At 42.2% G+C, this 27,027-nt stretch overlaps 1 protein-coding gene across 1 annotated transcript; it reads left to right on the top strand.

The window, feature by feature from the left end:
* The first annotated feature begins 5,501 nt into the window (after positions 1-5,501).
* Positions 5,502-20,979, top strand: fam204a (family with sequence similarity 204 member A). Its single transcript, XM_079168336.1, has 7 exons — positions 5,502-5,855; positions 6,269-6,356; positions 6,551-6,581; positions 7,107-7,209; positions 8,843-8,932; positions 20,408-20,517; positions 20,809-20,979. Exons 1-7 carry the CDS (start codon positions 5,619-5,621, stop codon positions 20,858-20,860), a joined length of 711 nt encoding a protein of 236 aa, XP_079024462.1. The 5' UTR covers positions 5,502-5,618; the 3' UTR covers positions 20,861-20,979.
* Positions 20,980-27,027: the final 6,048 nt, after the last annotated feature.

The raw sequence follows: 27,027 nt of genomic DNA on the forward strand, positions 1-27,027 counted from the left end.
GGGGTCGGACTCTGGCGGGGCAGGCCAGCCGAGATTACATCTCAGCTCGTCTGATTGGACCATGTAACGACTCAAACTGAGCTAATTTCATGCCAATCTGGTCGCCTCCAGTGAAACCGTCCAAAAGGCGAGAGGCTACAGTGATTTGGGGGGGGGGGAGAGACAACAGATAAACGGTAAAAATGAAGTTGAGGGGCCCTTCTTACCTTTGAGAAGAAGAAATGTTTTAATTTAAATGTATCACTTCATCAGGGGAGAGTCCCCCAGCTTTGCGGCTCTGAGATTACACCAATTAAACATCAAATATGGCGAGCTGACTGAAGAGTGAAGAAATGCCTCGGCGTGCTCCTGTTTAAAGGTTGGCTTGATGCTGTTCAGAGGCGTTCACTTACAACCACAATTAGTCTGCCGCGTGTCGCTTCAGCGTGGGCGTCGCACGGGCCACAACGCAGCTGCTGTGCTGAAACCATCGCTCGTAAAATCGGCAAATCGCTCGACTGAAAAGCATTTGATTCCAAAACTGTGACTCGATTCTTGGTCTCAGTCATTCAGTCAAGTAGAAACAGTGAATATTTGCAGATAACAGCAAATAATGTTAATGCATATTACTGTATATGCACATCATATGATGTATACTAAGATGATGTACTAAGATGCATCGCCTAACAGAGGAAGCAGACTGCACAGGCTACACTGTAAATAATCTACACTGTCCTCTGTACAGCAAGTTATGATTCATACATGTCTTCCATTGTTCTGTCCCACAACCTTTATTCACACTGCAGACAATGTGCAGCTCTATGCTGTGTTTGTGGAGCTCGTCTTGGTTTAGCTGCGTGTCAGTATCCTCCAGTAAACGATCATTCAGATATTCAAGAGAGATTCAAGGCACCACTTTGGGATCTGATCTCGTTGTGAACACTCTTTCTATTATCTGACGTATTAAACAGAGTTCGTCTTTAATTCAATTATCAGAAAGTGGAGCGAGGACTCGCAATCATTAATCCAACGTTTTTTGACCCTGTACTAAGTCTCTTGCTATTTCCAAGCGGTTCAAAGCGTCTGAAATGTGTTTCGGCTACACCGATAGGTCAGAGGTCACCTTGTGTCAGTGGGACTGGGTAAAGCAGGAAACCGGATCGCCTCTCCCCACCCTGCAGAGCGCTGCCGCTGTGAGCTCCTCCTCCTCCTGTGGGCACAACAGATTTGACACAAGAGTGCTGATGAATCTCATCAGTTTAATGTGTTTATGCTCGCTAAGCCCTTAAAGCTTATTGCTGTTCAATGGAGTGCTACAAAGTTACCTAATTCCTCCCTCCCTCCCTCCCTCCCCCCCCTGGTTGTCTCTCAGCACGCTGGCAACACAGACTCCCAATAGCACGACGCAGTCTGCAACCTGTGGAAGACAGAGGCCACGCTGTGTCTCCATGATTTGTGTTATCGGGCAGAGAATAGGCCTTGACAGAAATATAGTGAGCGCAGATATTACAGTTTTTTTTTCCTCCACCTTAAATTCAGCCCATGACTGTCTCTCTCCCGCCACATTGATCCCTTTTTACAGCCTTTTCACACTAAGTACTTCAGCCTTATCTTCACTGCCCCCACCTCGCCTGTCTCTACACTCTACACCCAATGAGGCTGGCTGCCTGTATGACAGCTAAACACCCAGTATTAATTAAAATGTCATGCCTCCAAATCAATATTGTAAAAACAGTTCAAACACAACTCATCGCCACTCGCTGTGATAAGTGCGTTTTGGGTGACAGGTAAGTCCAAAGAAAAGAGAGGCGGGAGAATGCTATGACGGAATTATACGGGAGCGAACATGCAACATTAAAATGTATGACCCCCCCCCCCCCACACACACACACACACACACCCCTCCCGTGTGTTACTTCATCACTCACAATTGCAAATTATCCACACTGTCATGAAGTGTGCGCCGCGCTAAACTGACAGATCCATAAAGTCAGCAGCAACAGGCCAGGAGGCTCGACGCGAGAACTCTTTAGCTCCAGATGTCTGACTGCGGCGCGTTGAAAGTGACTAATGCACACTCATTTGGGAAGGAGGCTGTCAGAGGGGGGATTTATCAGCGCCGCTAAAGTAGCTGCAATCCATCTGATTACGCCCGTGGTAACTCCGCTCTGTTAGGACGAAGATACAAAAAATAAAAAAAAATAAAAAGGGAGGCAGGTTATCACCAAACAGATTTTTAGTGGACTTCTGTGACACAAGGTAGAAGCGTTTTGCCATAAAAAGTTGAATAAAGCCATTTCATTTTCGCAACATTCCAACTATTATGAGTGACAAAACGGGGTGGATTCGGGAAACTTTGCGAGGTGCACGTACGTGTGTCCGCGCGTATACTCACCGAAATACATTGTTCCGGATATGGATAGAATGTGACAAACTCTGTCAGAGTAAATATGGTTTAATAAATGAATTAGCTTCATAAATAATGGCTGTAATGACATTTTAGGGGACAATAAGCCTCAGCGTTGTCAGGAAATAGTTGATGTATGAGTTTCATGCCTCAGCGGTTCCTCAAAATGAATAGGCTCGGGGAAGATAGCAGGGGCCTGCAACCAGCCTATTTCCCTCGAATTATCTACTTGTTGTCAATTTGCACAGTGGAATTACACATGCAAATTGGACTGCCTGCACAAACACCACTTGGAGATGATAAAAACAAATTAACAAAGGCTATAGAAGGAGGATTTATTTCACTGGCTAACCCAGGTCAAGCAATACATGTATTTTACAATTGTGTGTACCCAATTCTGGTGTAATTATATCAGCAAATTATTCTTTGTAATCTTATTATTTTCCCGCCCCAACCTTCTCCTTACACACATAATTAACTTCCTTCATATCCTCGCGGAAAAAAAAAGAAATCAAGCTTTTCTCTGCATCAGAGCAACACACAGTTTAATCTGATTTGTGTGTGTGTGTGTGTGTGGGGGGGGGGGGTTCTCGTTCTCGTCACCTTCTTGCAGCCGCGACCGAGAGGAAGGTGAGAGGTGGACGGTTTAGTGGCACTGTTTAGTGTAACCGCTCGGTGAAGGAGCAGACGACTCCACACAGCACAAGGCCACGATGTTAAAAGTATAAATAATCGCCTCTTCACGTCCTCCCTCATTTCGGGGAGGAAATTAAGAGTCCCCGGACCTCCACGTTTGCCATTAGATATCTCATTTACTTTGTACACACAGTGCTAATCTGCACTAATGAATTCTGCCACACCAAGCCAGATCGAGATGACTTAAAATTATTACCACTCGCGAGAGATATGCCTTTTCCTCATTTAAAAAAGCTCAATTTGGCCGGCTCGCAGAAAACAGCCTGTCACAGTAAGATACTAATAATTAGGGTTTTAAGATGATTAGTTTATCTCTGTGCTCTTACAGTCCTGCCTCTTATCCGCCGCGGCCAAAAACTTAATAAGAGGCTCTAAGTTTTAAACAGCCAACTCCAAATTACCAAGAAATGACGGAAATAATGAACTGGAGCACATGCCAGAGAGAGAGAGAGAGAGAGAGAGAGAGAGAGAGAGAGAGAGAGAGAGAGAGAGAGAGAGAGACGGATGGCGGGAGAGCTGAGAGACATTAATTCAAGTGTGAAATAGAACACAAAGTCTAGTAATCAATAAGGAAATGATTCAGACCTGTAATGCCAACATTTGTTTGGTATTAACAGGGCTTTGTGGCTCTCATTTACCTTCAGACGCCGCCGTGCTCATCAACTTGTCACAGCAGTAATGAAAGTCACAATAATGCTGAGTGAGTGGTACCAGTTAGTGCTTCCGCGTTTTAGGGGATGAGATCGAGATTTCAAAATGTTCCAGATGACGTTCAATGCAGCGTAAGCCTCATCATCCCAGTTTAAGAGCATTTTAAAATCGCTCTCTTCTTCGGGTGCAGGGAGGTCAAGGAGCGTGCAAGGTCTCCAGGGGATGTATTTTTAACATTTTGACATCTGGGTGTCAGAACCTCAATACTTTTGTTTTAAACGTGTCCGTGGCACAGAGTATCAAAAAGCTGGCATCGAATGGCTTTTTCCATTTGTTACCGGTTTCTGATTTTATGGGCTTTTGCAACTTTATTTTATTTTCATTTATTGTACTGGTTTATTTGATAAGGGACAGTGCACATTAATAAACACATTGCTGTAAATGTGCCAGAGTTAGCCAAGAGGCTACTTTTCATCTGTAGTCCCAAGAGGCTAGATGTTCATTCATTCATTATCGGTCAAGCCGTCGATTATCTTTTCGATTAATCGCCTCGTCTTTTAAAATGTAAAAGAAATAGTGACATACAACGACCCCAAGATCGCACAGCCCATAACGGTGTCTTCAAATATGTCGCCCGACCAACAGTCCAACGCCAAAAGGGATTCCGTTTAAAATGAATTTGAGTTAATTTGCTTCAGAAGAAAGCAGCAAATACACATTTAAAAAGCTGGAGGAATGTTTGTCTTGATAACTTGAATTAAATGATGACTCATTGATCCATTTTCTTGTCAATTCATGTTGTGTCCACGGATTAAAGGTGTAATTGGGCAGTTGTTCAAAGTCTCTGTCTAGATGCTTAACATTCCAGACGTTTGGCCTCTTACGTTAAATTCAAAGAATAGTACTCAAAATCCAAAATCCTACTGCAAAGTATCATTTCACACCATTCCCAGTGAGTCCTACACAACACTGCTGGTTCACCTATTCTTCCCCACTCAGCGTCCAGCCTGCCCGGGCCTGGCTGTTGACCCTTTATATATATATATATATATACATACATACATTGGTGTTATAGGTCTCACTCTTTATTATACATTCATATGGCACCCAAAATACAGGCTGTAATTTATGTAGATTATTGGCTCTGCAATAAGATGCAACCAAAAGAAAGCCTAATGTGAATGAGTGTGAAAGAGCAATTTAAGGGTAGATGTGCCTGTGCCAGTGCCAGGGGCTATACAAGATTTGCATGCTAATCATTCTAATAATAATGTAATGCCCAGAGCGCTTTGAGCAAATTGCGAACCACTGGTCATAGAAGGCGGCTTATCTCGCCGAGAACATGACACAAATATAGGTGAACATTTGAATGATTCCTGGTAATTCACGGACCTGTCAGAAGCCTGGCTCACCTCAATTAGAAATGCTCCACAACAGCTTGCTCTTGACTTTACTTCACTGCAAAGACTCCCTCAGACGGCTAGAACGCCTCACGCGTGTTCACGCGTCTATTCTGAGCTGTAAATGTCACGATAACCGAAAACTTTGCACCATAGAACCGCTCTGCTAGACCAAAAAAAACTAAAATTAAACCATAACTGTTAACCACGGTGCTTAAAAAAACAGCCAATGAGAGCTTTAGTCTAGCCCTCGTGCACCGCTGCCCAGCATTTACAAGCAAGGTTCCGATTCGATCATGTGCAGAACGTTCCTAGTTTTCAGCCAATCGGTGCTTTCTTATCATAAACGTCACAGTGTTTACCCGGAAATGAGAGCCTGCTCCAGCAGCCGCTGTCAAAATCCGTAATTTATCCATTTCTGACCGTTTTTAGTCCATCCAAATAGTACATTAACGTATAATTTGACCGTAATCTACTGACTCGGAATGTACAGCGGACTCTTGCCCAAAGGCTTAACCGAAGACGACCTCAGTCCAGATGACGAGGAGGATGCTGTTGAGGAGAAGAGGGAGGGAGACGAGTGTGAGGGCTCTGCAGAAAAGTTGATCTCTGCCGCGGAAAACACAACAGCATCGGCGGTGGAGGCACAGTCGACTCACACCGCCAGTGATGCAGACAGTGATTCCAGCAGTATGCCTGGTATATCACAGGAAATGTGGCAAGTATGTGGACCTGCTATGCAGTGAGCTAAGATTAGCATTCATTCTGTGAAGTACAAGCTAGCTGTAGAGTACCTGTGTTGTTGTTGTTTTTGTTGTCTGTAAATGAGGGCTAATTCTTTAAAGAAAACACCTTTACAATAACAATTACAATACAATTACAATTTCTGTTTAATCCCCAGTCCTTCTTGAGCTATCAAAATGTAAATAAAAGTGTTTTGTCGCCCTGTTGGACTACATGTGTGTGTATCATAACACACTATGTGTATAGCAGAGGCAGATCTAAGGTTGTGGTGGCCTCAGTTTGTGAATTAAGTCAGTGTGTGTGTGTGTGTGTGTGTGTGTGTGTGTGTGTGTGTGTGTGTGTGTGTGTGTGTGTGTGTGTGTGTGTGTGTATATATGTGCGTGTGTTTAAGAAATTCAAGGATCTACGGAAGAAGAACGACGAGATGAAGACAACAAAAGACCCCAGACGAAGAAAAAAAAGAAGACGACATAAGAAAGGTGTGAATCAGTCTTTATGACAAAAGGAGAGAAAAATAATAAACACTCACCCATATTAGAACTTTAAGCCACCCTCGTAATGCTGTATGTAACAGAGCACCTTACTGGCTGTTGTACTTAAAGACTTCTGTAAAGATGATCGTTTATTTGCACCCATACAAACCTGTAACTGTGTCTCTTGTGTCAATCAACAGGCACAGAGAGTGAGGAACCCACAGAGACAAGGTACCGAATTATTATGTCCAACCAGTGAAATTCATTCATGCACCAAAAGATTCAGCTAATTCCACACATGCAACTGTGGACTGCCAGCATGAAAAGCTTGTGAATCTCACATGTCAAACGGCACCAGGAAATGACAACTTTCCTGAACAAAGATTTAAAAAAAAAGCAGACATGATAGCTGAAACGGCCGATCTAACACAAACAAGTAAGATGCTGCTCATAGCTAATAGAAAATGGCAGTATGCGTGATTTGTTGTAAACATGCCAGAAACGAAGATCATTCATAGTTAAATAATTAGCTTAATCATCTATTTGTCAGTACGTTTGGATCACCAACCAGTCGTAGCATCACAGCTGTGTTGTGTTGAGGGAAGTGTAATGATACCCTTTCCCCAGCACTGATGGTGTTACCGTGCTGCGTGATAGACGTATGGATTCTGATGCCGGCATGTAGCGACAGAAATAAGAGGTCCAGCTGGGCTGCATATTAATGAACATTAACTCACATTCTCTCTCTGTCGACAGAGAGCGTCAGGAGCAGCGGGAGAAGCACTGGGGTGATCTCAAGCAGCACTTTGGTGTAAACGATCGATTTCATCCCCCCGCATGTTCCAAACCCCCTCCGCAGGTAATAAAGACGGCTGCCTCCCAACTTATCTGCCGAGGTTTAATACTGTGTCAGTCGTAGCTGTTAGCAACACCTTCCCGTCCTTTGTGTTTCCGTGCCACTGTATCCCCCCCCCCCCCCCTCATTGTTTTACACGATATGACACGTGGATTAGAAGAATCCTTGCGCTCTCTCAACCTGACACTGAGATGAATATTACGGATTATGTTTGGCTACATTTTAGTGATAAGATTAGGGTGAATCTCCTTTCACGTGTGCCTGAGATTAAAGTGAAGTGTAGGTTTCTTCGTCTGCGCGAGACCTAATGAAAATCTACACTTTGCCTGACAAAGAAGGGAGGGTGAGAGCACCCGATACAGCGGCTGTGACTGCGGCTAGAACACTTAAATTAATTGTTTGATAATAAACGGGCCTTGTGCCGCTGCTGTGGAATTCATAATTGAAAGAAATTATAACTTACTTTCTTTCATTCGGATACATTTCTGCACTTTTAAGCTGAATGAACGCTTTATTGCGAAGGCTTGCAAATTGCCAATGAAGCAAAAAAAAATAATATTTGCAAGCTTGATGAACATTATAGCTGACCCAGTGAATGGGTACTGTTCTCATTTCAATTGGAAATCCTTTTAATGATTATTTTGGAGTATTTTGTGCTTAATTTATCTAAGAGCAGCATAAAATTGAGTTTTTGCTGATTTTTAGCCTCCTTTTGAATAGGGCAACTATGAAAGGATAAAAAGAAATGATTAACAAGCTGAATGAAACAGAACTTGTCACATCAACATAATGAGGGGGCTCCTTCATCCCTCAAAAGCAGTTCCTTGTAATTAATATCATATTCTTTTTCTTTCACACAGTCATTTGAGGAAAAAGCTGTCACAGCAGCCAGATGTCATTAATTCATCTCCCAGCAGCTCTTCAGTGACCTTAAAAACATGTTTCAGGGAATAAAGGATGGTGGTCTGACAGCTAGAGTGGTGTGTTGTGCGATACAATGCACGATAAGTCAGTGTCTCGGCTTCTGTTTATGTGCAGAATAATAAACTATATAAAGCGAAATCGAGCAACTGGAGTCACGGAGAAAATTGTTCTACTAATTCTGCATTTTTAAGCCTGATGGCATCGTCCTCGTACTTTTAACAGTTGAGCCAAGGTTCCTCAAACAATACATCAGAGGGGACACATTCATAATTACAGCCTCTTTCCGGTGTATTTTTCCTCTTTTTTCCATTTAGCATGATGAAATTTGGGAGGCAGAAGAAATCTAGTGCTCGGCTTCCTCAGATAGGCTCATCACAGCAGAACTGCCTCGCCATCAGTAACCGGGGGGCCTCTCTGCACCCCCTTCTGCTTAGGCCTGTAATGGAAATGTGTAATTAAAGAGTCACATTTATGTTTGGTAATCTCCTGTAGCATTTCTAAGATTTCCCCACTAATATCCAATCAGAAAGGTTTTCATTTGTGAAGGGAAATCTACATATTTGTAGTAATGGCAATCATATTAAAAATAAGGCCCTGGGGACTTTTGAAGTTACTCTTTGATTTTTTTTTTTTTTCTTCTCTCTACCCCTATTTCAAAAAAAGAAAAAAAACTGAATTCCCCCCCCCCCCCCCCCCCCCCTTCTTCTTGCAGTCCGGCCTAGAAAAGAGCATAGAGGCGGCCATAGCTGAAGGGGACATTGCAAAGGCGGAGGAGATGAGCGACAGGCTCGCCACTCGAGAGGTACGTTGTGCTGATAAGAGATCTTTGGGGGTGCTCCCGCTGTGACAAATCGGGCTAATGGATCCGTGGCCATTTCTGCTGCAAAGACATAGAGGAACAAAAAAACACACACGCAGACACCCACCATTCAGTCCTGCAGCCCTTTTCCATTGAGTTAATGGAAAGCCCTCCCCTTAGTTTTGAAGTGCTGCAGTGTCTAAAGGACTTTTGGCTCTGCTTTTTAATGAAGGGTACATTGCTTTCAAGCCAACTGTTAAATCATTCTCCAGGTAAGAGTTTCATACCTTTGAAGTGTACATGTCCCTAAATGCAGTGCCTGAAGTTTTGTAACTAACCGCCTTGGCAGGCATCAAGGATCAAGTGGTTTGAAACTAATTTAGCATAAAATGTAGCCCAACACACGTGTAATTGTGGCTAAAAAGACACACAGCCGCGGTGTTACTTCTCCACCGGGGGAATTGCCGTACTTGGAGCATCAAAGATGAACTTCTTTGTTTCATGATGCATGTCGCTCACAGCATCCCATGAGCCTTTTTTTAATTTTATTTTGTAATAATAGCAGCACAAACACTCTGGGCTCAGGTTTCATTGTTGGATTGCAATAGAGTTGCAAAGAAGGCGGGGCTAATGGTTCAGGAAATATTCTATCTCAACATAGAAACTCAGGAGGCTCCGATATAATGTAACGATGAGAAAATCAATACCACTATCATGTCCGTACACTAAATATGAAGCGAGAGCCAGCGAGCCGGTTAGCTTAGCTTAGCATAAAAACTGGAAACAGTGGGGAAAAAGCTAGTTAGGCTCTGTAGGAAGGTCACAAAATCTGCACCTCCTAAAGCTTTTGCGCAAAACAATTTGCCGTGCGCTGTGATTAGATGTTTCTCACCAATACTCACCTTAGGAGTCATATTCAACTAATCTCCTCGTGTTTTTATGTCCAAAGGCTTGTACCTTTTTGACTTTTTATCAGAGAACCACGGTTTATGTCTTTTTGCACTGATACAGGGACGCCCAAAAACTGCATCTTTCACTTAAACTATACCATAACAAATCAAAAATCACAGTAGAAAACATTATCTAACCTTCAGACTAGATGTGTCCCCCGAAAAGACGATATTCAGTCAGTAAATCTTTTAAGCCTCACCCTCCTTGAATGAATAAGTAGGCTCCAACAACAGGGATCTGTGTTTAGAAACTGAAAAAAAAAGAAGCAGTTGTACTGTTCATTGAATTGGCATTACATGGGTGGCCCACGGTATCTCCGGTGTGTAATGGACATTAGCGTGCAGCATCAGAGCCCTTATATTCCCATCTTAACTGCTGGCAGAGTGGTCAAATATGGGGGAAGTTAAACAAAAGCTCTTGTGAGTGGCACCTGCGCTGTACTTTGAGAAAGCCTCTTAGAGCGCCGGTGGATTGGTTTTAGCCTGAGCCGAGGTTCTCGCCTCCCTGGCACCTGACTCGCGTCGTGCCAGAGCCGTGATGGGAGCGTGACAGCGGTCTGGCAGCCGCGGCGCCTTGTTTAGCAGCGATAACTTCATTTCACGAGAGTCGAGTCAATTGACCGTTTTGAAAATCCCCCCCCCCAAAAAACGTAAAAGTTCTTTTATCGTTTGCTTTTGAATACAAAGAGAGCCTTCGCTGCATATAAGGGTAAAAGTTTGAAGGCTTCTGAATCAGTTCGAGAGGATTATATAATATCTTAAACGGTGCAGCCCTGTAATGCAGATAGCATTAAGACCAATGTTTGTTTACCGCACTCCTGTTCACTTTTGACAGGCGCACTCTGACAAACATTTAGAGGATCAATAATCCCCGCTGTGGCCAGAATCAATTTCAAGGTTATAATTGAGTGGCTCATTTGGTACGGAATGGCTTAGATGTTTAATTTGTTTACGGTCATAACACCGAGACGTGATTGTGGCAGGCTTTTCACCGGAAGAATAGGAACAGGTTTTCTTCGCGAAAAATGCAAAAGCATTCCGACAGCTGTGAAGAACTAAAGAGGCCTGTTTGTCCCTCTAGGCATTGTTTTGTTCAGAAAACGCTGGTACATGCTGGATGACAATGTTTCAGTGTATTTTCATCCTCAATCTAACGCTTTCCCCACTTATCTCCTCAAAGCAAAGGGAAATGGAAGGAAGATAGAGCGCTTGCTGTCAGAATGTCCCCTTTTATACGACACAAATGTTTGTTTCTGCTGCTTTTGGCTCCCTCAAATCAATTAATGATTTCCATTTGCTCCACTTTCTTCTTTTTAATCTGAACATTAAAACAATTTGGTAAAAAAAACCTGTTTTGAAGGCTCCTTACAAATTGTGAGATATGTGTTCTTTCATCTGTCAAAACTTCTGAGACGCGCCGCTCGGATATTGCAGGTTGGGGGTTTTTATTCTCATTACAGTTTTTTAAATATTTCCAGAGGCTGTAAGTCTTTGTTTTAGATGAATTCACGGAGACACGCTCCGCTTTTAAGTGAAAGTATTAACGCCCCCGAAGACGGCGCAAAGAAATCACATCCCCTTTTAGGTAACAGAATATTATTTATGTCTACATTGCTTAGACAAAGCTCCCTAATGTATTCCGTTAAACTGTGCAGATAGGGTGTCTTTTCTCATAAAGATGTCTGTTGATCCAGCTCAACACGTTTTGGATTTCCTTTCACAAGCCGGAGAAGACGCAAAATAATGTCAAAAAACTTCTCGCCTCTAAAGTAGACCTATAGTTCAGTAGAGTAAACGGTGCAAGTCCTCAAATTAACAAGGCTCCATCCTTTGATTGCTGCACATTGTTTAGCACCGCTGCAAGTTGCATCTGGGCTAATTAATGCAGTAATGAGCATAACGTGACACATATGGTGTGAACGGCTCGGAGCCTGTCAGGAGGCTCGATAGCATCCAGCAGCTCATATATGACAGATTGATTATGCAGCTCTTCCTGCTAAATGAGTCGGTGCAAAGAGCTGATAACTCCTCAGTCCTGCAAAGCACAGTGGGGCTTCCTGTGTCCTCTAAAGTGTAGTACTGTGACCTATAGGAAAATACTTGACTAGACTTGCTGGTACATACTGAACCATATTGGCAATGTTTAAAGGCAACATGAGTAGGATCTGTCGGTTGCGGTTTGTTAATGCAACGTTCAAAGTTGGCCTCTCCTCCCCGACGCCAGAAGCACACGCCCCCTTTAACCACTTAATGCTTCAACGTGCCTCATACTCAAATTAATGAATTTATTGTGTTGAAATATGTCCTGTATCATCTTATTGTGTACAAGTGGTAAGCCAGCCTGTTGTTGCTCAGAAAGACCATGGTAACATAAACTCTTCATTGTATCATAGCAGATCATATTTGTTTCTTAGATTATTTGACTTCTGGACAATTTCTTGAAACATAAAATTACCTGAAAAGGTTAGCCTAAAGATCTAACCTTATTATCGTGACTCCATTGCAGCTTACATACCCAATAGGAAATAGTTTGAGCAAGTTTATTGTTGAGGCAAATAGAAAAAGATTTAAAGTGAAATGTGCTCAATGTCGACGGACACAAACGAACCAAATCATCAGCATAGAGAAAATGTTCACAATCAACTGCTGCTTTCATATTATTTACATTTATTCAAAAGAGTAATGGTCCTAAGATTGATCCTTGTGGAACTCCATGTGACCAGCCCTAGTTTGTATAAGGTGTCATATCTACATACTGAATAACATTCCTTATGTATGATTTTAAACCAACAAACTACCAGGTTATCACACCTAGTGGCCATACATGTAATGCATCAAATTAAATAATGTATGAAAAGTCTTTTTGAAGGTTCATCAGAACCAGACAACCAGATATTCTGAACCCGGATCGGTATTGACAATAAAATGATGTGCTAAACATATGATGATCTCATGCAGAGAGAACGTGTATCGGTGTCTTCATTGAGCTGTCCCCAACTCAAAATAACTTCTACTGTACCGTTCTTTCTTTGTCACAACAAATAGTTTCTCCTTCACCCTGTTTTCTTTTTAGAACACAGAACCACTGACGTCCTTTGAAATAGTGAGGAGCTGTACTTTATATATATATATATAGTAAGTGGGCATATTTCACCACAAAAGACTGTCACGGCATGTTAGAGTTCACAGTTCGCCCATAGCACTCATCACAGCCATTAGAGTGGCATTACCACTTCAAAACAGAAACTCTCTCAGTCTCTAACAATGGGGGGTGTCAGGTCCATTTCATTACTTCCAGGAGCTGAAGAATATGGAAAATTAAAAAGTTAGGTTGCATGGCTGCTGGCTTCTCCTGCAAACGGCGCCACAAACAAAGAACCCTATATGTCCCAAAAGGCAATTTTTTTATTTTCAGTCTATACAGTGAAAAAGAGCTCGGCACAAAGGAGGATCAGTGTATTCAAGACATGTGGTGAACTGCTCAGACATAATAAACAGAGTAGCTGTAAATAATTGTATTCATAGATCCTTGACTCACTGGCTACATTTCCATCCAATAAGCAGTCTCTGGCTGTCGTCCAGTTCAGGTCTAATTCAGGTTCCCTGACCTTCTACTGTAGTAGTGATGCGTTCATTATTGAGGTAAAAGAACACACAATAAAGGGCAATAAAGGGCAATAAAGGTAACATAGACAAAGCCCCACACTGGCTCTGGATGCGTTTACATGCTCTGTGAAGTTGTCATTGTAACACTATATTAATGTCATGAGCAACTTTCTCAGGGGAAACCTGTTTTAAGATGTGCGGCCAACTATTATATTGCTTCAGCACAGCAAACATCTCGCATGACTTTGTGGTCTTGACAATTTTAAACGATCATCTCTGTGAAACCTGATGTTGCTGTCAGAGAGGAGAGGACGAACACTTTGCTGTCTTTTATTGTCAGTCAGTTGTTTCTGACATTCTTCCCAGAAATAAGTAGTGAATAAATGGTGCATTACAGTATAAAATCACACCGCACTCGTGTTGAGTTGTGCATAGTGTTACTGTTCTTTGAGCCCGCGTTGTGCTGGCTTGTCGACTGATTGCCTGAGACCGTCTGGCTCAACAACCCCTAATCTAGCCTCATTTTGGACCAGGGGGCTTCCTGTACTCTGGATGGCCTTTGGCTGGTGGACTCGTCTCTAACCCGGTTTAAACCGAGATTAACCCGTTCAGCCTAAACTGTTTGAAAAGGGCTCCCTCCTAATTGTTAGATCGCTTAATAAACAATACTTAACGTGATGAATATGTATTAACTGGAGGCATTTACGGTGTCTGCAAGCGTTTGAACTGGTTATAATATCCCTTCATTACGGCCCCGGCTCGTATTTCAATAGGAGCGGCAGCTGAAAGGAAAAGCCCCACTGTCCTTGAAATCTACCCTTTGGAAAGCGTCGCTTAAATGCTGTGAAACAAAGGTGTCGCGGCATTTTGTTCGGAGGAGACATGGTGGCTTAGTGGAAACAAAGAGCTGAACTAAGAGCGTTTCATGATATTCACATTATTTAGCACCTTTCCTTTTCTTCTCCCACGCCACCTTCTCCCCGCCATGCCCCATGTTTGTAATCCAAAAAAAAAAAAAAAAATTAATGAGCAGCGCTATTGTGGAAAGTGGGCTTTTATCAAGATTGTGGCTCTCCCCGCCCCACATCGGAGTAGGAGGCTGACCCCCCCCCCCCCCCCCCCCCAGGCCACATCGCAGAGAGTTTAGGGAAACTCTCCTCTTTGTTCATTCTTCCTTCAGCATAAGCAATTTATCACTGAATGAACTTTTATTGTATCTCCGGATGACTCACATTAAAATTTCGCCCATTAATTTTGAAATGGATTTTGAAATGGGTACTAAGCTTTTATCAAATGCCTGGGAATCTCATTTGGATTATTGTATTTCATTAATTACTTGATAGACAAAGCATACTTTTCAATGTAGATTTGTGTGCTGTTTAATTAATTAGCATGTTTTCTCTTTTAATTAAAGCCATTTTTTTTTTCTTCTTCAAATTAAAGCCCACAGCAAAACACATATATAATTTGTTTGTAATTAGGCCTTAATTGGTGGTAGTGGAAGCTTAGCACCCTCGGTTTCTTTTTTCATGATTGCCATTTTATTGCCAGTCACTCATTAATTAAACTGTTTTTTTCTAATTAGCTTATAAAACTGTTGATGGCATATTATTGTAAGTGTGAGTTCAAAGCTTGCTAATAAGCCTACCCTACTCAGAAGAGGCGAGATAATGGAATGTGCACAAAGCAGGCGAACTTTTAGAGATTTTCTTCTTTTTTTTTTGTCTACTCCCTAAAGATGTCATGTCATGTGTATCTAGCATCAGATTACTAATAGAGGAAAAAATGTAGACATGGCTGTTTCACTGTGCCTTCCCTGGAGTGGCTTTCTTTTTGCTTGCCATGTCATTGTGTTTGTCAAAGTGGAGGCAGGATTACATGAAACAACATGGAGGTGCACGCTGTCGTGTTTGGACTATTGTTGATGCTTTTCACATTACACATTGTTCAAACGGTGGTATTGACGCAGTCCTTCAGAGAAATACACGTTAAACTCGTGAGCAGAGCTGCAGCGATTGGTTGAGTAATGATGTAACCAAGTACACTACTGACTACTACTACTTAGTTATACATTTGAGGTACTTTCATCGCGTACACTCGGGGCACACTGACTGATACTCATCATACTTGGTAGCAGGTGCATTTCAAATGTGTCGATTGTTTCATAATTGAAAGACAAATGTACTTTTTACTCCACTACATTTATCTACAGCCCTTGTTAGTTGACATATTAAGATTTCCCATGAAACACCTGTGATGAGCCGATGAAATATGAGGCATTACTATATATTAAACTACCCGGTAGTGTAGTAAATATGAGCTGAAACGATAAGTCGATTCATCGATGTAGTCGAGACAGAAAAAGGAATCTGCAACTATTTTGATAACGGATGAGTCCTAATTCATTTTCCCCGCAAAAATAGCTCCTTTCCTGTTTCTTAAATGACTAACGGGTTTGGACTGTTGGTTGGACAAAACACGCTCTTTAAAGATCAAAAGTCACTCTAACGGACATTTCTTTTAACATTTCTTTTAACATTTCTTTTAACATTTTTCGGACCAAACAATTAATCGAGTAATAGCTATTACTAAGTTATAATTAAGTTATAGTTAAGAGTTAGTAGACTAATCAGTAATAAGACCAATCACTAGTGGCAATACATACATTTGAGTTTCAGTACTTCTACGTCTAACGTAGTACTTTCACAGCGTGGTTTTACTACTTTGACTTCAGTAAAGAATCTGAATGTTTCCTCCACGACTTGGATGAGCAACATTTTTGGGAATCCACGAATAGATTCCGTTATTTCGTTGAACCCGCGATGGTCTGCGTGTTCACACCGAGCAATAATCACATCTATTGTCTCACACGAGACCTTGAAAGGGCTTGATTTGTATTCTTTGCGTTTCCTCCAGTCTATCACTTCCCTTGTGTCGAAATGAACTCGCTGAATGAACCTTTGCGTCCCTTCCTCTTTAATGCGATACGGGTGGTATTGATTGACCCCTCGATCTCTCGACCTTCCCGATGTCACAGCGACGCCGGGGCTTTGCAGCCAGAAACCCATTTATCCCCCCCCCCCCCCCCCCCCCTTCCTCCGCCTCAATTCTAACAAATTACGCTGAAATAACACACAAGCTGCCTAATCTGATATTCATTCCTTTCTTATACAGCCCTGCTTTCCCAAAGTTGACTAAGGCCACATTATTTAGGCATTAAGGTAGTGTGATAAGGGAATTAGGCTGGTCATTAATCGTTTACACGTCAAATGCAGCAGAGCAGCTCGGGGAGGTGATTTAGCGAGGCAAAGCCATATAGCCCTTGTTAATCCACCTCTCACACGTTTTAATTGGAAGAGGCTTCCTGGATAGGAAATTTATGAATGGGTTTAAGGCCATTTCTTTCTTAAAGCCATCATTTATTTCGTATTGTTAATAGGAGCTTTAACACTTTATCCACACAGAGATGTATTTTTCCCCTCTTTCATTCAGCTATTGTCTTTTCTCACTTGCTGTTTAATTGCCACAGTGTTTCCGTGGAGCCCGTGCTGCTCATAAAGACTTCCCAATGCTTCTTTTCTTCGTCAAACACCTCCGAAAGGACGCAATGCAACAGACACGCACATGACAACAGAGTGTGAAACTGTCATTAAGATAGGCCTGCTTTATCTTGTGTATGGCTTATACAGCAGCAATGCAGATTTCTTTTTTTTTTTCTTTTTTTTTGGTCTTAAGGCCCCATGTTTGGGTCTCCACTTGAATCTCCATGACGACCCAAACATGAATGAACAGAAAACGGTACTATTGACTTAACCCTCCTCGTGGCCCTAAGCTGCTGCTGCTGCAGTGCCAGCTTTGTGCACCATGATTTTTTCCTTTGCCCTCAAATCTTCCAAAGGTCAGAGTATTAATCCTCTGAATAAACCTTGTTTTTAGCGCGGCTGTGCCCGGGCCACACAAGAGAGAGAGAGAGAGAGAGAGAGACAAGGCACAGCAACACGGCTGTGATGGACATCTAATTGTATATTAACACGTGGTCGAGTGGGAAGAATTTCCTTTTTTTTAGGAGCCACATAAACAAAGAACGCATGAGGTTTCCCGTCTCCTGCTTTGTGCTTTCATTCTTATTTTTCCCCCCAGCCTCTGATGTGAAAGGATTTGGCACTAAGATGCACGCAAAGGGGAGGCGGTGGTGGACGGGGGTGGACGGGGTGGGGGGTGGGGGGGGGGGGATCAAAAAAAATCCTGAAAAGTGGATCAAAAAAAAAAAAAAGTAAATGAAAAATAATGTCATATTACTGAAAATATGAGAGGCTAATTTGTGCCGACTTTTTGCTAATTTTGTTCTCGCCACAGAAAGAGGAGCCGTCACCTGCTCGGCGCCACAGCGCTGACAGTGCCAGTGATCCATGAAATAAGCTGCCGCTGGCTTTGTTCAGATAAGAATGAACAAATCTGCACAATGTACTGCTCTCGGAATCTCATTTTCATACTTGCATGCAGGCTAAAAGAAATAAGCTGTTTGCAGGCTTGATTAATCAGACATTTGAAGCTTTTTTTTTTTTTTGTCTCTTTGATCTGTTCTGTCTCCTAGGTAACTTGGTTGACATTAATGTTGAGCCCCAGTAAAGACAATCAGGGACTGGAGACTAAACTGATAAAAAAAAAAAAAAAAAAAAAAAAAAAAGGAAAGACCTTTAATGCTTTAAATATAGTAAACGCTATGTTGTGAATTTAAAAAAGGGGGGAAATGAGGGGCATGGACGTGGGTTTTAATTTAGCTTTCGGAATGTTTGGGAAGGCGTGTTTTCCAGACCTTTTGCATTTCAAATGCAACCCCACAGGAGAGCAGGTTAATGTGGGTAATCCTGGTGTCGAAAAAAAGAAACGGCTCTGGCTGTAAATCTCCAAATGAAACCATTTAGCATCACGCAGTTTCATTTGATTTGCTCCCAGAATGAGCTAAAGTAGGGGTTTTATTTCCCAGCAAACAGAGAGAGAGAGAGAGAGAGAGAGAGAGAGCGCAGGAGCTGCTCTCAGATTTGTCAACAATTTAATAAACGTCTGGCCTATAATCTCCACGTGCATCGCAGACACTCGGAAGCATTTAGCACCTAAAGCACTCCCGTCAAGGAGCAGGGGGGGGGAAAAAAAAACCCTGGTGTGGTTTTATCTGCTCGCAAATCTCCGGCAAAAATGTAAGAGCCGTCACCCGCTATAACTCTCTTTAAGAGGGGGAAACATGATTTGAGGAATTTAAAACCTATAAAATGGCAAAAGAACTGGAGAGCTGTCATAGTATGTACGCTTCAGGTTACGCAGACGCTTTTCACAAATCTTCCAGTGACTGTATAGATGAATGCCTTGAGGGCCCAGCCGGAGCCCAGCACTTGCAGCCAGCCGAAGCCCTTATCTTAAATCCGAGCAAAGTACCATTAATCTTTTTGAAAGACCTTTATGGCTTTTAATGTATCCCAAATTAGAACATTTTACACCCTTGGTTCCTGAAATATGGTGATAAAAAGCCTTTAGAGTTTAATTTTTCCTGCCTGCTCGCTCTGACCTGCTTAATCCCAGCATGCATTAGGAGATATTTTAGTTTCAGTCTTTCTAATAAAGTTTATCCCACTTAATTATAATTGAAACATTTTTTTTTTTTTTTTTCCAGCAGGTCTTTCTTTTTTTTTTTTTTTCTTCAAGTGGCACAGTGGTGGCACATTTCTTCATTACCTTAAGACCCCCCCCCCCTGATTGTACTCTGAATATTACAGAGAATTACCCAAAGGTTGGGTGAAATTGTTCCAAGTTGTTTATCACACTTTGCCTTTGCTTGAATAATAAACCTATCTCAGGAGTGACAGAGGAGGCAGGCTTTTTGCCTTTGTTTCGCGTGCTTCTGTGTGACTGGGGTTATTGGGATTATTCTGCTTCACAATACATACGTCCTCCACGGGATTTGAATGTTTGCCTCTTGCAGTCACGGTCATTCTCTTCACTTCTGATTTCCGGGACTGCCTGCAGTACTCCAAACAGAAACACAAGTCTCTCTTACACTGAGGGGGGAAATGCCATTGCAAGGTTTTTGAGACGGAGGGGGGGGGAAATGGCAAAATGCTGAACATTGTTTATTTATTCATTCCGTTATTTCATTTGCACATTAAACAAGAAAAAAAAAGAAGAAGTAATCAAATAGAAACAATGTGCGAGAGAGAGAGAGAGACTGTAAGCCAGGAGCTTTAAAATAGGACTTCCTCTTTAAACACCTCAAACAAAAGGCAAAATAGAATCAGAATAATTTGAATAAAAGGGTGCTCCTTTAATTTATGGAGCTACGGAACACTTCACACATTATGCTGCTTCTCTTCACATTGAGTTTTCATTGACTATTGCCCAAGACAGATTATAAACGGCTTGTTTCTAAAGAAAAACACAGGAAGTACTTCAGAAATCTACATCTCAACTCCTGGTTGTTTTCATTATTGATTAATCTGCCAATTATTTTTCCTTAATTTAGCGTTTGGGCTCTAAAATAGTCTGAGAATAACCTTCAAATTGCTTGTTTTTACTGAACAACCATCCAAAACCCAAATTTATTTAAGAAGTTTAGTTAAGAAAATAACATCAGATCTTGATATTTGAGAAGAGGGCTACTTTGAGCGATGTGCGTATGCTTCTCTTATGCAAGAGTTACTTGGTGTGACGTACTGTATGTTAAACCCTTATCACCCGTCCTAATGTAAAGCGTGTTCAGTTCCAGGGTTAGCAGGACAGCCTTCCCGTGTTCCTGTGTTGTGCAGCTCGGTGCGGAGGAGGCAGAGACGCTGACGACGAGCCGCCCTGTCACATCAGTCAGAAAGCTTCTTCTCGCCACAGACTGATTTCCATTCTCTAACGGGCCTCTCCTCTGTCTGCCTCTAAATAGCTGGCCGTGAAAATCGCTCAAGCCGCTGATTGCCGTGACTTCGTGCGACACAAACAGGAAGAGGAAGCTTTGAGGGCAGCGCAGAAAAGGAAGAACCAAATACCCTGGGGGTAGGACGTCTCTCTCCCTCTCTCTCTCTCTCTCTCTGTCTCTCTCTCTCTCTGTCTCTCTCTCTCTCTCTCTCTCTGTCTCTCTCTCTCTCTCTCTCTCTCTGTCCTCGTGTATGTGTTTGCCATTCCATCTGCCACGTTTGACACTCTGGGCTCAAGCACAGTTAGGATACAGCAACTGAAACCGGCATTAGCTGGACTTTGACCGATTACTCACGCAGAGATTGAAGTTGACAGCTGAAATGTATTCATAAAGGGTTCAGTCACTCAATGTTTTTTTTTGCATTGCAGGTTCGAGGCGAAGAGGCGATGGGAAACCAAAAGCAACATGGGCTTCATGTGACAAACACGGAGGAGAACGACCGCTTTTCAGCTTTGTTTTTTAAGTTAATTTGATAAAAGCAGTGGGGTTTTTTTTTTAATAGCGAACTGATCCCTTTTCTTTTTATTCTCTTTGTATATTTTGAAGACTTGAGTGTGGGGGGGGGGGGGGGGGGGGTAGTCACACAGTTGACTGAGGAAAAACCAATCCAGAGGGTGCAAGAGCGAGAGAGAGAGAAAATTATGGAGCATTCAAATTAATTCCTAAGGCGCCCATTGGTGTCTGCATTGTGTTATTTTTCATTACATTTCAGTGATTTGAGTGTTCTGCCCCCCCCCCCTCTCTCAAATTAAATCTGGTGTACATTACTGGATGATGCGTTTATTTATTGCTGTAAAGTGGGTTAATCATGAAGGCGCTCCTTTTCTTCTTCCGAGGGAGAGAAAGGAAAGATTAGGGCCCTAATGCAATGTACAGGATAATGTGCGATAGGATTTGGGAGAAGAAAATGAAATTTGGCTGCTGTAAACAGTGTGTGAGCAGTTGTAAACTGGAAGTTGAGTGAACGTTTTGGGCGGGGAGGGAGGGGGGGGGAGACATGAAACAGAGGCTTTGCTGTTGGCCCTCACCCATGTTGGGAGACGAGCTATTGTTTCTCAGCCCGAACAACATCTCCAAGCCTACACTCGCTGCTCATTGTGCGATGAGCTCTCTTCAGCATCTGTAAACTCCTCGATTCCTCTCGCCGTCACTTTGATCTTTTTCGATCTCGCAGCGTTTGCCTCCGCAGCCGCTCGCGCTTCATCCAGATTCCAGGAAGTGTTAATTGCAAACAGCATGCAAAAGAAGCACGAGCATGATAATTACTTTTATTCATAATGCCTGCTTCTATGTTTTTTTTTGTGTGTGTTTTTTTTTCTTCCCCCAACCATAGAAAATGATTGCTTTGCTTCAAGGTAATGAGAATTAAAATTAATCCCACCTAAGTTGTTTGCAATGCACATATTTGGGCATTTTGTCCCCTGGTGAGGAGCAGCGTTCTCGTAGCTTTGCTGTGTCGGCTGAAACGGGACGAGGTAAAAAAAAAAAACAATGAACTAAACATCAGAAATAAAAGTTTGTGGGCAATTCATGACACAATGAACTGAGCTGAACAAAGCTAGATATGACCAGAGCACGCAAAACAAATGCTGAAATCTGAAAATAAAATCATTCTCCATCATTTCACATCCACATGACTGTGTGTCTGAGCGGCTGTCAGTCGGTGAGAATTGGTGCTAATTAAACTATTAATTATCTCTGTAATGAGACGCGAGTTAAAAGTGCGTTAAGCACATCAAAGGACAACGTGGGATTTCTTCACTTTGATGACTGCTATGAAAAATATATCTTGACTGAGGAGTGAGGAAACATCAGAGATGCTTCATTAACGGGACAGAAAGTAGTCGAATTTCAGAGCCTTCTGGAGCTTTGGGGTTTATGAGTCTCTTTTTCTTCTTCTTCACAGGTGTGTATTGCACATTCGACAACTTAAGAACTTTTCAAGGTTTTCTTCAGTTGTTACATTCATCATCTCAATGGAAGAACAAAAAGCATCTGAGAATATGTGATACCCATAGGTAGAAGCTACTACTTTTAAAGCTACTAGTTGTCGGTGAACGTGGTTGAGCGCCGCGCCGTATCACTAGCATCTCACTTTATTAATCTCTAGGAACACAGGGCGATGCCCTGAGCAGAGATGATTCTGCTTTTAAGCTGGAAAATCCACTTTCCCCTCATCGTCGTGGTGAGTCTGTTCCTGGAGGCCCGTCTTAGCCCCCTGACCTGGGCTGATTTGTTGTGAAACGCAGAGACACACTCCTTGGGCACATGTCGAAGCCACTTCTAGGAAAAGTGTTTGTTGTGCGGAGAGAGTAAAAAAAAACAACAGCAATCCCATTAAATGGTTGGAAAGCTGCTGTTGTATGAAAGGGAACATGTGTTGGTGGTAACGCGACATCGGCACTATCACTTGCTGCTATCGCCGGCTAGGAGAGGATTAACTCCATCTCCGAGATGCAGCTGATAAAGACGAGCAACGCTGAAAAAACACACCTAACGGAGCGTGTGCATCAGCCGTGGCAGTGTTGCTTTGTCTTGTTTTCATTGTAACATAATAGCTGCTACGGTGTGGTTTTATCCCGTAACTGCAACTTGTTACACTTGCCATCGTTAAATGTTCCATGTGTTAATAAAGGGTTCAATCCGTATTACATTTGTAAAATGTTTTACCTTCATAAAAGGTACCGTCGATTTTCAAGGGAACGTAATTTTCATGGAGGATATTTTCCGCTTGTTCTCGTCGGAAAACTAGCGTATGTACGGCGGCTCTGAGGGCCAAAACACAACCGCATTAGATTCAACTTCTCAACACGCTATACAAAAAAAACACTGACTTTCTGAAAGCACAATACAAATTATTTAGACAAACAAAATATGTTACACTTTAGAAATCACATTAAATGTTTCATTACCAACATCGTTGCAAAAGCCTATGTCGTGTTTGACGTGTTCTTGCCAATGTTGTCGTGTTTTGCACCTCTAGGCCACCGTAGGCATGGCACTTTCCATAATGCGATGTCGTGTAAGTCACGTGCCCACCTCAGTACACAAGGTATATTTGTACCTTCCTCTCAAAGCAACGCATCGCGTGAGCGACAGCCAGTGTGGATGTTGACATATTCCTCGGCTGATTTAATGACCTGTTTAATTCTGGCACGTCTGCAGCCCCCTCAGATGTTTCGCCGTTTTAATTAGTGTAATCGTCGCTCTTCAAAAAAAAGGCCACAGGGTTGTTTAATGGGTCATGTTTGTCAAGATGCACAGAATTATAACACAAAAGATATGCCATTTAGTCAGCGCGACAGTCTCCCAGTGATTATGGGTGTCACAATTGATAATTAGAGGAAGGAGTGATTCATCTGAAAGCCAAAATGAAGCTCTGTGGTGTGAGGAAATTAGTTTGACAGTGTTTGGATGAGCGGTGTTTACACTGCAGTGCGGCGGTGTGGGAACACTTTACCACTCCGGTGTTAACTGAAGCAACGTGCACGCACTCGTGCTGCTGTTTCATGTCACGTCTGGAACAGCGGCTGCGATATTTGCACTAATGGCAAAAAACTTGTCATGAAATTATGAAAGTGCGGTTTTGTTTCTGCGGGCTTTTGTCACATGATAAGCAGAGGTTATGGTTCCAATTTTTCCAGGCAGCAAAGTACAAAGTGGTTCACACAGTTTCCCACAGCTTTGGGAATTAGGTCAAGCTAACATTTACAATGTGATAAATGTAATGTTGAAATGCACACCCTGCGTAATTAAAAGCCATACTGTGGCACGCGGGTCACTCACACAACCCTCTTAATTGTTTCTTAGTTTGAAACTGCTTGGAAAGCATCTATTTTATCATTTAGCATAACTTATAGAACAAAAAAAAAATATGAAAATGAACTTTCAATTAATTTCTCTTCTTTCTGCTATCGCGAAATAAAAACATTCCCGAGCACAAATATGCTGAGCGTGCACCCATTATGCGTTCATCTTCCCCTCTGCAAACCACATACTGCATTTTATCTGAATGAATTATTAACCGCGTTAATGAATATTTCATTTTTTTCTTCATGGAACCATTTAAAGGCCCCAACTGAGGTAATGACATCTTAAGCGGTGACAAGTACCTGAAGAGAGAGGAGAGAATAGGTGAGCAACATATGGGGCTATATTGAGACCTCCCCTTCCTGTTATAGTGTATAAACACGCCGATAGAACTTGCACTGATCTGGTTTTATTTCCACACACATGGACCTGAGATCCCTTTGTATCTTGAAGAATGGACCCAGCGTGGCCTCGAGCAGCCGGGGGGGATTTACGCTGAGCAAATGAATTGAATGGGTGTAATTAACATTACCTTGATTTGTCCCAGGAAAGACCTCGGTGAGTCTGGCTTGTGTGGTAATTTATTGCGGAGTTCCTATGAAGAACACTCGCCTACTGTGGCGCAGGTCATTACAAACACGGGCTTGATTAGAGAGGGGGAAGACACCGCTCCAGACTTGTTATCGATCGATTAATACTGAAGCTGTGCTGCAACAAGAACATCGAATTAATCCTTCGATGCAGAGGCCGTTTGAACCTAATGATCATGAATTGCTTTGTAATGTTTATTTTTTTTATTTACCTTTTTCATTTATTCATTTATTAATGTATTCTCAGGAACTCACATTTGTAAACTGTTGCCCCTGTGCTGGATGTTAAATTGTCCATTAATAAAACGACAAAACAAAACACACAACATACACAATTAGACCAGGAGAAAGAAAAACACAAACGACTGAACGGGATGAAAAGCTGTGAGGACGAAGGCAGCATCATGCAAAGTAAGACATTTTTAAAAAAAAAAGAAAAGAAAAATCCCGTTAGATTATATGGACTCAATCTGAGAAAGTAAACGAGGGCAGACAGGGCAAAAATGCAGCGACTAGATGTGATGGAAGCCACGTCTTTAGATTATGTTCAAAGGAATAAGTAAAAGTCCTTATGACGTTAATGGAAGGATGTCCCAAACCTGGGAAGCTCTTACCGTAAAAGGCCCAAAGATGTTTTCCTCCTACTCTTGATTTTGTTAATCTATCGACAACATTTGTCTTTATTTTGTGCTCACTTCTCCCCATTGCATTCAATGAACTAGGTTGATAGTTCTTCCAATTAATCTGGGTTGTCTTTGTGTGACATAGGTCTAAACCTCATCAGCGTCAGCCATACTAAATCAATGATTTTAATGGTATATATATATATATTGATGAACGGTATGCTGTACCATGCTATAGTAAAAGTCTTCCTATAATATGGCACTTATGCTGCTTTCCAGACAATCACCGCACCGAGCCTCAATCGATGGCCAGACTATCACCGAAGGAAGGGTTAATCTGCACCTGCGAATGTAGATTAACCAGAATGCAGATTAACCAGATTTCTTTCAACAGGGAAGGTTTCTTCCCCTTTGACGGTTTCGCAGGCTTATCTGTTTCTGAAATCAGAACAACTTTATTGTTTCTCCATTTTGGAAACATCTTCCTTTTGGTCAGTGTCTCTCCTCCGCACTTTGAGTCGGCGACGTCCGCCTCTCCTCCTTGCTTTGAGGCACCATGCTAAGCAAGCTAATGTTTTTTCTTTCATTGTGTATAAGTTGTAAGTGTTTCACCTGAACATCTTCCGATAGCTTTTTTTATCTAAGCTTCCATGTTGACTCCAAATCTTCACTCACACACGGCCCTAATGTCGCCATGTAGGAGGGTCGTCTGACAGTCAGAGCAGGCCCGATGAGCTGGGAACCAATTTAGTGTCCAAACCCCAAGAAACTCCAAACTCTCCCAAGTAATTCCCTCTATTCCGACTCCTTAAAACCTTGTCTCGACACAAACAATAGCAACGCTTTGTAGAAGTGACTCTAAAACCTCTGCCAAGCATAATTTGTCATTTGAATGACAATGGACCACTTAGCACTGCTTAAATTATTTCGGTGCTCTATCTGCTACTTGACTGTCTTTGTGTTGTAACGGCGGACGATCATTAACGCCACGGGGCGATGTGGTGCGCCCTTATCTCTGGCTCGGTCCTCAGAGTTCACTTTAGATAGAAGCTGCTCGGCCATGACGGCAACAACTTGTTTTTATTTTTTTATTTCCAGGACTAGTCTCAGTCGTGACTTATTAGATTTATATGTAGCAGAGTGACCAATGTAGAAAGCTAAATTATACTTTTATAGGGATTTTGATATGCGAGAGGCTTCTTATGACTAATTCATCTGAAGAAAACTGTCTTAAATATAACAGTGGTCAAAAGAATGAGTGGCAGAGAACCTGAAAGAAAATGGATAGTCGAAGAGAAGACTATCAAGCTGCCAATCCTTTCATTTTGTCTGGGTTTGATGGGCTAGAAATGTCAAACTGGCTGGAAAGAAGGTACACATTTACGTCTGAGCAGGGTTCAGTTAACAGATGGAGCTCAAACAGGCGCTGTGCTGGTGACACACATGATTCATCTCAACCACTTCAACACTGGTTTTTTCCCCTAAAATTTCACCCAAACTTTCAATAAATGATAAGTCTGGTGATATTCAATACTTTTCTTGCTGTTAATAAATCCCATGAAAA

The sequence above is a fragment of the Pholis gunnellus genome, assembly GCF_910591455.1.
Source record: "Pholis gunnellus genome assembly, chromosome: 11".
NCBI lineage: Eukaryota > Metazoa > Chordata > Actinopteri > Perciformes > Pholidae > Pholis > Pholis gunnellus.

What these genes read in the sequence shown, in the direction of transcription:
- fam204a (XM_079168336.1), top strand. Translation starts at nt 5,619, where the DNA reads ATGTACAGCGGACTCTTGCCCAAAGGCTTAACCGAAGACGACCTCAGT. An exon ending in GTTCCAAACCCCCTCCGCAG is followed by an intron (nt 7,210 to 8,842) that starts GTAATAAAGACG and finishes TTCTTCTTGCAG; the next exon opens with TCCGGCCTAGAAAAGAGCAT. An exon ending in ACAGGCTCGCCACTCGAGAG is followed by an intron (nt 8,933 to 20,407) that starts GTACGTTGTGCT and finishes GCCTCTAAATAG; the next exon opens with CTGGCCGTGAAAATCGCTCA.